Source organism: Ruditapes philippinarum, unplaced genomic scaffold (genome assembly GCF_026571515.1).
Source record: "Ruditapes philippinarum isolate M1 unplaced genomic scaffold, ASM2657151v2 ctg731_1_1_1_1, whole genome shotgun sequence".
NCBI lineage: Eukaryota > Metazoa > Mollusca > Bivalvia > Venerida > Veneridae > Ruditapes > Ruditapes philippinarum.
The window spans coordinates 82,981-97,006 of record NW_026853897.1 but is presented as its reverse complement, the minus strand read 5'-3'; the positions used below and the strand labels follow the sequence as shown (position 1 = coordinate 97,006).

The 14,026-nt window shown below is 34.8% G+C and overlaps 1 protein-coding gene across 1 annotated transcript in view; it reads right to left on the bottom strand.

The window, feature by feature from the left end:
- LOC132738271 (uncharacterized) overlaps window positions 1-14,026 on the bottom strand; it is a 65,981-nt gene that overhangs the window by 29,865 nt on the left and 22,090 nt on the right. The window contains exons 13-24 of the mRNA XM_060725738.1: window positions 13,433-13,543; window positions 12,985-13,236; window positions 10,716-10,852; window positions 8,693-8,879; window positions 7,971-8,168; window positions 7,454-7,595; window positions 6,742-6,858; window positions 5,748-5,825; window positions 4,999-5,229; window positions 3,642-3,769; window positions 2,967-3,295; window positions 479-681 (exon numbers count right to left, since the gene is read on the bottom strand). Of these exons, the coding sequence (XP_060581721.1) occupies window positions 479-681; window positions 2,967-3,295; window positions 3,642-3,769; window positions 4,999-5,229; window positions 5,748-5,825; window positions 6,742-6,858; window positions 7,454-7,595; window positions 7,971-8,168; window positions 8,693-8,879; window positions 10,716-10,852; window positions 12,985-13,236; window positions 13,433-13,543 (2,113 nt within the window). The remainder of the gene's footprint in view (window positions 1-478; window positions 682-2,966; window positions 3,296-3,641; window positions 3,770-4,998; window positions 5,230-5,747; window positions 5,826-6,741; window positions 6,859-7,453; window positions 7,596-7,970; window positions 8,169-8,692; window positions 8,880-10,715; window positions 10,853-12,984; window positions 13,237-13,432; window positions 13,544-14,026) is intronic.

The window sequence follows — 14,026 nt, the reverse complement described above, 5'->3', positions numbered from 1 at the left end:
TTTGTCTTTGTACTACTGTTTAGCTGGTTTCCAAATAAGTAGAATATTGGCAATATCATCAGAAATGTTTTGTCCTCGCTTCTTCTGCTGGGATTGCATTTACACCTTACACTGCTAAGGCCTTATATCAACTTGCCAGTTTATTCAAAGAATACATTAAAAGAACTTAGGTGCATTATTTCAGGCATAAGCAGCCGAGTATAAACCAGAAACATGTAACAAATATATGATGACCAAACAATCTCACGGAAAGTTTATAAAGTTCATATACTTGCTTAATTTGATCTTGGCCACAATATGGAATCACAAGGTTCAGATTAAAACCCAGGACAACGAGAGGGCCTAAATAGCAATGAAAAAAGCCCAACTAACTTGTCACTTTCATAAAACAATACAGTATACACAAATCAAGAAATCCTTTTCTCAAATACACATAACAAAAAGTCCTTTTCTCAATCGACAGAAAAATTACACATACCACAGTCATACTGAATAAGCCGTAACTCTGGAAACTGAACTGTCATTTTTGTCATGATCTTATGGTAGTTTGAAGTCTTTGGTGAGAGTTCCATCCTCAGCAATGACTCCCTGTACGAGGTTTCTCGGAGATATGATGGTGGGGGATGAGACACGTGCATACGGATCCTCTCAGATTGCACTGGTGGGGTCACAAATACAAACCTGAAACAAATATATATCGTTTATTCATGAAACCTCCATTCTGTTAAAAACTTATAACACTTAAATCATAAAAATTAACAATATCAAAAATATTTATCTCAGGTTAAGGTGACCAACCAAATCATAAAAATCTGACTGGTGCATAATACTGACGTTTACTTTACGAGTACATCAGCACTAAAACAACAAAATATTGATCCAGTGACTCTTTGCCTCGACAAATTGAATACAGCATTACTATTTCATAAAGTTCAAATGTGGCTTTAAAAACTTATAATTTTTTTTATACAACTGAATTGATTTTTTGTTTTTTCTTTCAATATTCCGTTATGTAGGTTCAAAGCCCCTTAAACTTAGTTTCCCTAATTTGGTTTCAGTTCTAAAATTCACTATTTCGACAACAAAATCTGTCTCTTTGGTTAAAAGGAGACATTACTTGATTTCATTTACAAAATCTGAACCATGATACGAGTAATCAAATGACATTGAATTTGATTTATTGTCTTAAAATATATATAAAATTTGTTTTAATAAATAAATATAGAAACATTCCTTTGATATTGCTTTCTAAAACTGATATCTCAGGTTAAGGTGACCAACCAAATTAGAAAAATCTGACTGGTGCATAATACTGACGTTAACTTTACGAGTACATCAGCACTAAAACAACAATGTATTGAAAAAGTGACTCTATGCTTCGATTCATTTTCTTCATGTCAGCAACATCTTGCATTGCATTTAACTGATAATTCCTATTATAAATCTTCATGTAATTTTTCATCATTATTCTAGTATCTCAGGTTAAGGTGACCAACCAGATTAGAAAAATCTGACTGGTGCATAATACTGAACATTTACTTTATGAGAACATCAGCACTAAAACAACAACGTATTGATAAAGTGACTCTATGCTTCAATTCATTCTCACTATCTCCATTACATTTTATTAATGACTGCCCAATACATTGTGATTAAGAAAATACCAGTGTTATTGATTTCTTTACAAATCTTCACAAGATTTTTCTTTCAAAATTCAGTTATCTCAGGTTAAGGTGACCAACCAAATTATAACAAGAGCGATCAGTAATCACATGTGTCGCCTCATGATCGCCAATTTCATGTTGGGACAAATTTTGTGACAGGCAGATGGACAGTGCACAACTAGACTTGGTACTGATCATTCCTGTAAATTTTGGATTAAATTGCACCAGTAGTTTATGAGGAGTAGTCCGGACAAGCTTTTGTGTATCTGGCAACGACAGAAAAAAACACCTTTTTGTCAAAGGGCCATAACTCGGCCAAAAATCATTCAACCGGAAAACCCGTGCAATATGCGCAAGGACTTGAGCTACAGATCAATCCTGTAAAGTTTCATTGAAATTGCATTAGTGATACAAGAGAAGTAGTCCGGACAAACTTTAAAATTAAAAATTATTAAAGGGCCATAACTCTGACAAAAATCACTGAACCGGAAAATGCTGACAATATGCACAACTAGACTTGGTACTGATCATTCCTGTAAAGTTTGGATGAAATTGCACCAGTAGTTTATGAGCAGTAGTCCGGACAAGTTTTGTGACGGACGGACAGACAGACGACGGAGAAGTGATCCCTATATGTCGCCACTACTCCGTAGAGGCGACACAAAAATCTGACTGGTGCATAATACTGACGTTTACTTTACGAAAACATCAGCACTAAAACAACAATGTATTGAAAAAGTGACTCTATGTCTAGATTTTAGTAACAAGTTTTGTTTTTTTTGCTGCAAAATACTGAAGAACTGACGTGATTTATTTCCGTTAACGGTTACCCTGTATCTTCAAATAGTTTTTAAAAATTCAGTTATCTCAGGTTAAGGTGACCAACCAGATTATAAAAATCTGACTGGTGCATAATACTGACGTTAACTTTACGAGAACATCAGCACTAAAACAACAAGTAATTGATCCAGTGACTCTATGTCTCGATGTTTCATCTAAGCAAATCATCGAACCTCTTGACATTTTTAACATTGAGAATCCCGCATACATAAATAATAATCTGAATTATTCTCTTAATAAAACAAGGGTAAATCTAAATGCCCCCCTAAAAGTGGGGGCACAACAAAATAATCAAATTTTAAATAATCTGGATCGATCTCGAGTAAGGGTGGACCTTAATATTGTCAAATTTTACGATGACTTGTCTAGATGACTTTGTGAATTACCTTTCTAATATGTCCTAGGGGAAACAGCCTTTATTCGGCTGTAAAATAAAGGTAAAAAAAATCACTGGTGAATTACCTTTCTAGTATGTCCTGTAACTCTTCTAAATACTGTTCCGGGGTATGTATAATATCTGAAAGCACTGTGGTCTGGTTCCATAAATATTTAGGATGAGAATAATTTGTGCACAACTTTGAACACTGACAATGTATATGACCTGGCCCATTCCATTTTGATACATCACGACTTCTATAACATCTACCACTGAATGGGTCTTTAAAAATGTTTACAGCATCACATAAATCCTGACCGTACACTGGTTTACGTTCACAATGTAACTTATTTATCCTCGCTATATTGTACAGTTTTTCTTTCTGTTTGCACGTTTTTTTATTAAACAAGGGCTCCTGAAATGACAAAACACAATCATTATAATTTTTCCTTTCTGTTAAGATGTTTGTCTGTTAAATAGGGGCTAGACGATAAATAATATCCGAGGAGAAATATGCGATTCCTCAAAACCTAATGATCAGAGATGAAAAATAATCAAATTTTATTTTTCTCTGATTCGACTTGTAAACTTCATATACATTAATGTGTACATTAATAAGAACATAAACACTAAAAAAAAACTTTGGCGTAAAACTATTTCATAGCCTGTTGTAAAAGTAGAATTAGCTGATTTAAATATGGTCATACATCATTAATTTGAAATTTTAAAATTTGTGTTAAGAATTTATAAGACCACCTTACCAAGAAAAATCTCTTTTTGCACTGCCTTTTCTTTTGTTCTTCAAGATGTTTCAGCATTTGTGGGGAGTAGACGGATGATACAGGTTTTGATTTAGACATCACAAACGAGGTGGAGACAGTAGTTGAAGCTAAAACCACAATTGAAGAGATAGTTCAAATTTTATGTCACAAATTTTATTATTAATTTTATGTCACAAATTTTATAACAAACGAAAAACATTTAAACTGATGCTGTTTCAACTATCAAATTACTTGGGCTTTTGATTAAATCTATTTTATTATTAGTTAAAGTATAGTGAATACATTCAATGCATCTCCAGGTAGTTTTACATTAGATTATCATTAAACAACTGTTACATTTAATCTTCAGTTGGATTTCCGACACAAACAGGTAGGACTGAATTTTGCAGAAGCAGGGAGATTGAAATAGTCTTTCCTTCAGTTTGAAATTTTATATCATAAACCCTTTACACTGAAATACAACTTAATACTATCATGTACTTGTGCAAATCAAAGAATAAAGTTTTCAATTATCTCAGGTTAAGGTGACCAACCAGATTAGAAAAATCTGACTGGTGCATAATACTGACGTTTACTTTACGAGAACATCAGCACTAAAACAACAATTTATTGATCCAGTGACTCTATGCTTCGATTCATTTTCTTCATGTCAGCAACATCTTGCATTGTATTTCACTGATAATTCCTATTAATTTTTTGTCATTATTCTAGTATCTCAGGTTAAGGTGACCAACCAGATTAGAAAAATCTGACTGGTGCATAATACTGACGTTTACTTTACGAGAACATCAGCACTAAAACAACAAGTTATTGATCAAGTGACTCTATGTCTCGATACAAATTCTATGCATCACATATACAAAACATGATTAAAACAGTTCTAGGAAACTTGTTGTTTCATCACCCAGTACAGCATATTCATTCACAATAACGCGAAAAGTCAATCTGATGCTCACAGCTTGTGTTTTTAGCTTGTTAACATAAGCTGACACAGACTGGCAACATGTGCTGAATTGTGAGAAGCCGACAACTGATTTCTGTATTCATACCCTGTACAGTTAACCTCATGAAGATTTGAAATAAGCAGAAGTCATACATATTACTTCTAAAAATGTAAAATGACGGTGCAAAACATCAGGAAAGCCAAATCTACTTTTGACTCACTTAGTCTGTTTTTATCAGAAGCATTTCTCAACTTGTCTGAACGATATTTATGTAGTAAATTCTTGAAATTTTCCTCTTGTCCATACAGGCTGTGGGGCAACATAGGCAATAGGGACAACTTATTATGCAGCCTTTGTTAATTGATAAATTGTACATGAAAATATAACATTACCTGCTGAAAATACTAGTCCATCTCCATTTGTTCTATTTTGCTGACCTGTGATTGGCGACACTCGCATCACAGGTTTCTGAATCTGACCAGTGCTTCCAATAGGTAAAGTTACAGGAGATGAAATAGTGCCAGATTGTATACCTGGTGACATCTTCAGCTGTGACACTGAGCTAGAGACTAGTGTCTTCAGGCTAGTAGAATTTGCCATGGTAACTACAGGGGAACCATTCACTGTGAAATAGCAAGATACAAAACCATTGTAGCAGACCAAAACACAGAAATATCATTCCACAATTCTATTGATCAACATACAGTTCACAAGGCTGTAAAAATCAACTTTTAACCCATGCTGGAGCTGAACGTAATTAGCCTTTGCCTCCAATACAAGAGAAATTAGCCTGCACAGATTTTACCGAGCTGCGAGCTCACCCTGAGCAGACTTACTTCTTCACAGATTTTACCGAGCTGCGAGCTCACCCTGAGCAGACTTACTTCTTCACAGATTTTACCGAGCTGCGAGCTCACCCTGAGCAGACTTACTTCTTATCTTGATATCCCTAATATTGATGATGGAAACTAGACAAACTGGAAGCTAGACAAGTTCATTTAAGAATTCAGCAGGTTAAGATATTAAATGATAAAAGTCTTCTTTAAATTTACTATTTTCTGGAAACTTGTCTCATAATAAAATGTGTGTCTTTTTTTCTTTCTTTATGCATTCTAACAACTACATAATAGCCAATACTTACCAACAGAAGATGTTGACACAACACTTGATGTAGCCACTGTTTGAGGACCAGACGAAGTCTGAACTATTTGTAGGAAACCTAGAAAACACAATATTATTATAATCAGCATACAGCAAATTACAAAGTATCTGCTTCGGACAAATAGCAGTTTTGGTTGCGTTTGTATTTTGTTTCAGAATTGACGTTCAACATTATTTTTTATGTCCGCCCGTCGAAATTTCATCATTAAACAAGTACAGGACAACCAGAATACAATACTGTTTCAAGTCTTTTTAATATAACTCACTTGACCATTAACAAGTGTTGAACTAATTGCAGGATTTTGCGAAAATTTCAGCAAGTGGACAGACTGAGCAAAAAATTATTTTGAGTCAATAAAAATATTTAATCGAAAATAACTCAGAATTTTAAAATACTAAGGCCATCCTTAAAAAAATGTTTGTTTGCAGTAACTCGACCCAGAATTTTCAAGGTGGGTAGGTAGGTCGATTTTTTTTTTTTTTTTTTTTATTGAACTGTACTTTCAAATAAACATGGAATTTCAAAATGCTGGACAAAATATACTTTGATAATCTGGTAACAATTAATAAATTGATAACTGAATTCTTATTTAATAAGAACTACATTTTATTTCTTCTATTAACCTTTAAAAGAACGAAAACAAAGCACAAGGCATAATTTTCTGATTCAAAAAAACATTTTTTTTATCCAGACCATGAAAAAAAATTTGAATAGGGGCAAATTTTGTGAGTCGGTCGCGTTACTGCAAACAAACATTTTTTTAAGGATGGCCTAAGTTTCCATTAAATGATTTTCATTAAATAAACAAGAGTTCAAATACACCATAATGGCATTTAGGAGGTTAAATATAAAATTGCAAATTCCCATATTTAGGTCACCTATAACTGCATGTATAAAGAAACTTTTTTTTAAACCCTGAAAATCCAACTTGTAGAAGAATCATTAGATCTCAAGAGTGAAAAGTTAAACCTACCTGGAAGTTGTGATAGTTGATTAGATGGTAACACCAGTCTGGTTCCCTGATCTGTGTGCTGTATCTGTACAGTTATAGGCTGACTAGTGGCTGTTTGCTGGCTACTTGTAGTAGTGCCTTAAAAATATATATATTAACTAAAGTCAAACACAAGTCAATCTGCTATGTAAAATTCACACTTCTGTGATTTGTATAAAAGGATTGTCATGGTTAGAAAGTTTAACGGCCGACAGTGAAGTCTATTTAGAAACCACAGAAGTCTGAGCTGATCGTACAGGTGATATGCATGTTATAAACACTGCCAAATCTTTAATGACTTAAAACAAAGGTAATGTATACAAGTGCCAGCATTTGAACATGTGCCACACTTTTAGTTTCAAACAATGGAATACATTCTAAACTGTATATGAACAAGAAGCAATGTGATACTATTTGAAATGCATTTGAAAGGTATCAATGAAGTACTTGACACTGCTAGTTTTCTTGAAGGCAAGATAAAGTGTAAACAATGCTGGATTATAATCATTGGCATTTCGACACATTTGATATTCCCAAAGGTTCAAAATTCTTCTGCACCCATCTTAACAAAGTTATTACTTGTTAAACAAAGAATACAAGCTTCTTACATTACACAATGGAGTTTCATTGCTTGAAAATGATATTACATTGTGACTATAAACATTGTGACTATAAATAACATTATTTTACTTACTGTGTAAAGAGACCTGTGGGGCAACAGTAGCCTGTAAAGGGGGCTGACTGGAGCCAGACAAAGTCGTGCTTACACTGACACTTTTTATCACAGGGGCTGGGGACACAGATCTGCTGTTCAATGCTGGAGATGCGCGACCAGACTAAAATAGAACAAAACATGAAGTTATAGGACATCCTTCCAAATCAAACATAACTTGGCATATTACATTGTATCTATGATCATATAATTTAAATCCAATGCTGAATACTATTTGAATTTTATTTAGGAAATAATATTGGTCTCAGCAGTGTTTATTGGCTATTTACACTGGTTTGGAGTTTTGATGAGTAGGAATTGACCATGCAGAGACCGTAGAAATAATGTTAGACATATCATTGTGTCAGAGTAAAAGTTCTTGCCTAATGCTCAAACAAGCACAATAAATATATGTGAGCAAAGAGTTCTGTACTCATTAAGCTTAGTTTTTGGGCTAATTTTGAAATAGAGTTAATTCAAGTAGTTAAACAATAAATACCTGTACAGCTGGGGACACACATCTTATGGTATTAGTTTTCAACTTTCCCGGTTGTGGTCGAGGTGGAGGGCCAGGCTGAATATCTATCTCCTCTATCAATCGCCTTGGTGTCTGTAATTTTCTGACCCTGTGAGCTATAAACGCTGGCAGATCCCTCTCCATCTCTGCTAAACCTGGGTACAATTGTAGATCTATGTCCTTCAAACAAAAACAAATATAGTGAGATGCATTTAATCTTATCTAGCAGTCTACCTCTAAAATTGTGGGTTCACTGGGTTGGTTCCCTGCTCTACTGGGGTCACAAGTGAACTACTAGTAATAATAATTTCCTGGAAGCAGATATCTGCCTCTAAAACCATGGACTATGGGTTTCTGCCCTCCAGGGGTCACACCTGAACTGTTAAGTTCAGGAAAGCAAAGAGTTAACCAAATAAGCTAAATCACCGTCTTTACAACAAAGCTTCAACAGATATCTTAATTAAACAAACTTTGCTACAAATCTATGCTATACAAGGAACACTATTCATGCTGCAGTTGTAAAGGTGAAAACCGATTAAAATTTTTCATACATGTTTGTACTTTGACAAACAAGTATTGCACATTGTGTGCTTTAAACTATCTACTCAGATCCCTAAAAACAGATCTTTATTGTTTACAACTTAAGCAAAACCTTTACTTGCATTGAAATTTGATAAAAGGTTAATCTGATGATATATACTTACATTTAAAGGGTCATATTCTAAAACTTTATGGACAAGTGAAGCTGTGTGATAAACAATCCCCTTCATTTGGAATGGAGAAATTATTGGCCGTGGATCAAACAGACTTGGATGATTGCACACTTTCCGTAATTGCATAAGAATGTTGATAACACTCATAAAATGCCCGGTTGCTAATGTTTCTTTGGTTCTGAAAATTAAACAAATCATGAATTCATTAGATTGTTAACAATTTAGATATATATTTAGTACAGTTATAGTATGCCCTTTCGAACAAAAGTAAAAATTTAATTGTTTCAGAGGCATAATGTGCCTTTAACGTTGCTTGTATAAAACTTAATCCAACCCTATCTACATTATGGAACAAGATCATTAATATTTTTATTCAATAAAATGATCAGAACACGTTAATGTTAACAAAACTTGTTGCAAATCATGCGACTGGGTGCAACATATAAGGTCGTAGCCAGTGTCTTTGTTTGCTCTTTTATCTGCGAGGAATTCATGTCTTGATTATGGGTAAGACATAAACAAGCTAGAATAAATAGATTCCTCATGTATTTTAAATTAAATCAAACTCCTACAGAACTATTATTCATGCCGACCCTTTACCTGCTGAATTTCTTACGACTTTCTCAATATCTATTAGTCACTTTCTGCAAACAGTTTTCAGTCTGGTTAGACTGCACAAGTGGCCTATCATAATTTCTGTACTGATGGCAAAGGCTATCTGATTTTAAGAGGGGGCGTAGCACTCCAGAAACAAGAGCTGTCAGAAGGACAGCGCGCTCGACTTTTTTAGTGCTTGCCTATAAAACAAAACTTTGACAGTTAAGGGCACACAAGACTTTAACTAGGAATTTCTAAGTACAAATCAAGAAACATTTTCACAGAGTTATCTTCTCTTGCTTACAGATAGGTCTCATGATGGCACATAAGAACTCCAACTTCCAAAGTAATATCTCAAATGGTTAGGTCAACAAGTGGACAAGAATGAAAATTTTAACTGAGTTTCTAAGTCAAAAAGGGCCATAATTCAAATAAAATCCTTAACAGAATTACCTTCTCCTGCCCATGTTTGGGACCATGATGGTAAACAAGTATTCCAACTTTCAATTTAATATCTCAACCAGTTCAGTCAAAAAGTTGACTGGTACAAAAAACTTAACCAAGATTCTAAGTCGATAAAAGGCCTTAATTTTTAAAACAAATCCCTGACAGAGTTACCTTCTCTTGCGTACAGATGGGGGTAATGATGTGAAATAGCATTAAAAGTTTCAAAGCAATATCTCAAAGGGTTAAGGCAATAAGTGGATTTTACCCATATTCAATGTATTTTCTAAGTCAAAAAGGGGCATAATTCTGTCAAAAACCTTGACAGAGTTATGTCCTCTTGTCTGTTGATGAAGGTCGTGATGGTAAACAAGTATGGTCAGTTTCAAAGCAATACCTCCAATGGTTTTGAAATAAAGTGAGGTGGTACAAAAAACTTAACCAAGCTCAATACACTTTCTAAGTCAAAAAAGGGCCATAATTCTGTCAAAAACCTTGACAGAGTTATGTACTCTTGTCTGTAGATGGAGGTTATGATGGTGAACAAGTATGGTAAGTTTCAAAGCCATACTTGTAATACTTCTGAAATAAAGTGGGGTGGTACGAAAAACTTAACCAAGGTGTGACGCCGACGCCGACGCCGGGGCGAGTAGGATAGCTCCCCTTTTCATAGAAAAGTCGAGCTAAAAAAGTTACCAATAAACCAGCATCTGAATATAATATTTCTATCGCTTTCCCTTTCTCTTCCTTCACAATAAGTATACCCCAGCAAAAATGAGCCAATCAAAGGGCATGCTCTGGAGTGCAGGTAACTAATACATGTACTCCACTTACTAATACATGCACTCCACTTAATGCACTGTGCATGTATATGTATACGATTTAACTCTTGACACATTTTCAACAGAAAGGTCACCAAACTATGAAACAAGTGTTAATAAGGCAAGCATTATTCTGTAAAGCAAATACTTACTTTCCCTGAGCCATAAATTCATCATATAGGAACCGTTGACGTTTCGAGAGATGACACATTACAACATGCTCATATTTCTTGGGCATCTGTTTTTCTACATCATCTTTTAAACGTCTTAAAAGGAATGGACGCAATACCTACAACGAAACAGAATAATAATGAATAAACATTTGTGTTTTGTTCAAGATTTAACCTTAGCAATGTAAGAAACTAGAAATGTGCCCATGTGACAAGGATACCCCCACATCCTGTTTTCTCGACACAATTCAGTACCTTCATATTTCTTTTATTTTATCTAGCATTGTATTGTTTCTGTGAAAACTGATCCAGTGTGGCAAAAAGCCGCCTCAGATGAATGCAACAGACAGGTTTCTCTTTGAGAAAACTCACCTAAACTGGTATAGAACAAAGCCAGGCTATCATTTCTCAACACAATTCAGTATCTCAATATTTCTACATTTTTTCTAACATTTGTTTCTGTGAAAGCTGATCCAGTGTGGCAAAAAGCCACCTCAGATGAATGCAACAGACAGGTTTCTCTTTGAGAAAACTCACCTAAACTGGTATATTACAAAGCCAGGCTATCATTTCTCAACACAATTCAGTATCTCAATATTTCTACATATATTCTTACAATGAATTGTTTCTGTGAAAGCTGATCCAGTGTGGCAAAAAGCCACCTCAGATGAATGAAACAGACTGTTTCTCTTTGAGAAAACTCACCTAAACTGGTATATTACAAAGCCAGGCTATCATTTCTCAACACAATTCAGTATCTCCATATTTCTACATATATTCTTACAATGAATTGTTTCTGTGAAAGCTGATCCAGTGTGGCAAAAAGCCACCTCAGATGAATGCAACAGACTGTTTCTCTTTGAGAAAACTCACCTAAACTGGTATATTACAAAGCCAGGCTATCATTTCTCAACACAATTCAGTACCTCCATATTTCTTTATTTTTTCTAACATTTGTTTCTGTGAAAGCTGATCCAGTGTGGTAAAAAGCCACCTCAGATGGATGTTACAGACTGTTTCTCTTTGAGAAAACTCACCTAAACTGGTATATAACAAAGCCAGGCTATCATTTCTCAACACAATTCAGTACCTCCACATTTCTATAATTTTTCTAACATTTGTTTCTGTGAAAGCTGATCCAGTGTGGTAAAAAGCCACCTCAGATGAATGCAACAGACAGGTTTCTCTTTGAGAAAACTCACCTAAACTGGTAAATAACACAGCCAGGCTATCATTTCTCAACACATTCGGTATCTCCATATTTCTACATATATTCTTACAATGAATTGTTACTGTGAAAGCTGATCCAGTGTGGCAAAAAGCCGCCTCAGATGAATGCAACAGACAGTTTCTCTTTGAGAAAACTCACCTAAACTGGTATATTACAAAGCCAGGCTATCATTTCTCAACACAATTCAGTACCTCCACATTTCATTTACTTATTTAACATTTGTTTCTGTGAAAGCTGATCCAGTGTGGCAAAAAGCCGCCTCAGATGTATATTTCAGACTGTTTCTCTTTGAGAAAACTCACCTAAACTGGTATATAACAAAGCCAGGCTATCATTTCTCAACACAATTCAGTACCTTACCATTTCATTTCAGTACCTTACCATTTCATTTATTTATCAAACAATTGTTTCTGTGAAAGCTGATCCAGTGTGGTAAAAAAGCCACCTCAGATGGATGTTACAGACTGTTTCTCTATGAGAAAACTCACCTCAACTGGTACATAACACAGCCAGGCTATCATTTCTCAACATAAAGCAGTGCTCACAGTTCAAACAATAGAATTTTTTTTCTTACTTTTACTTTTTTAACTATACATCGAAATTGCCGACAATGCACTGTCTATATAAACTGGTCAGCTACACAGCTTAGTATTTTTATATTGAAAAGAATACAAGTTACATTCAAGCATAAATTACAATTAATTATGTCAATAATTCACCCGTCACAAATGAAATACATGTACATCGAAATAATACAAATATTTTCATCTCCACTATCATTTGTCACGACAAAACCAACATAATGGGTTTGCGACCAGCATGCGCATCCGCGCAGTCTGATCAAAATCCATGCTGTTCGCTTACAAACCCTTTTACAAGTAGAGAAACTGATAGCGAACAGCATGGATCCTGATCAGACTGCGCGGATGCGCAGGCTGGTCTGGATCCATGCTGGTGGCAAACCCATTATGTTGGTTTTGTCGCGACGCGGCTCAAATACATTATGTGACTTCAGCTCACCTTGTGTAAACGTCGGATAAGATTCTCGTTGTATTCATGGCTCCCTTCAATCATTCCGGTCAGTGGATTAGCAAACCATTCTTTAAAGTCTTTATGAGACTGGAACACATGTGGCATCAGAAAATGCATAAGGGACCATAATTCCATCAAACTATTTTGTAATGGTGTACCAGTCAGCAGCAATCTTCTCATACTGTTAAAGTTTAACAAACACTGCCAACGCTGCGATTTGAAGTTCTTAATATTTTGAGCCTGCAAAAAGGTACAAAAATGCTCATCTAAAGGACAAAATAGCATTAAATGATAAATTGCATTACTAATAACAAAAGAAGACAAGAATGGAATCCCTGAAGCAATCAAAATAAACATTTTTTTTTTTTTTTTATCTTAAACTGGAATTCAGTAGGAAACAAATAATATTAAGCTTTAATGTTAAGCTATCTCATACCTCATCAAGTATCAAATATTTCCACTTTTTGCGTCTGAAAGCATTATGGTCCTGTATCACTAGTTTATACGAGGTAATACAAATATGAAAGGCATTGGTTTTGGTCCACCCCTGCAAAAAAAAAGTATGGTACATATAAGCATATTTCCCATTTGTTCATTTCTTATGAATATTTTTGGAGAAATACCAGCATTACACAACAAAAATATGTAGAAACCCCGTCTTACTTTTCCTATATAATCACAGAGATTGGATTTTACTTCAAATCATACAACACTATTTTTCTTTCCGTTAGTTTTACTTTGCACAAACACAGTTTAGGTCATATGCCCACTTTGTAGCTTTACTGGTCGAGTCGTGCATCAGGCACCCAAGTAAAACAACCAACATTCCACTGAAGCTAAAATAGCTGGATAGCTCAGTCATCGAATTTAGTACTGGCCCGGTGGCCCATGGCCAGTGAAAATTAATTCAGGCCAGTGAAAATTTTAAGAAAATTAAGTTTAATATATAGTAGAATAAATTCAAAACTTGAATTCGGGGTAGTAAATTCAAAATCTTAAAATCATTTACTGATAGCTTCCTCACAAGAAA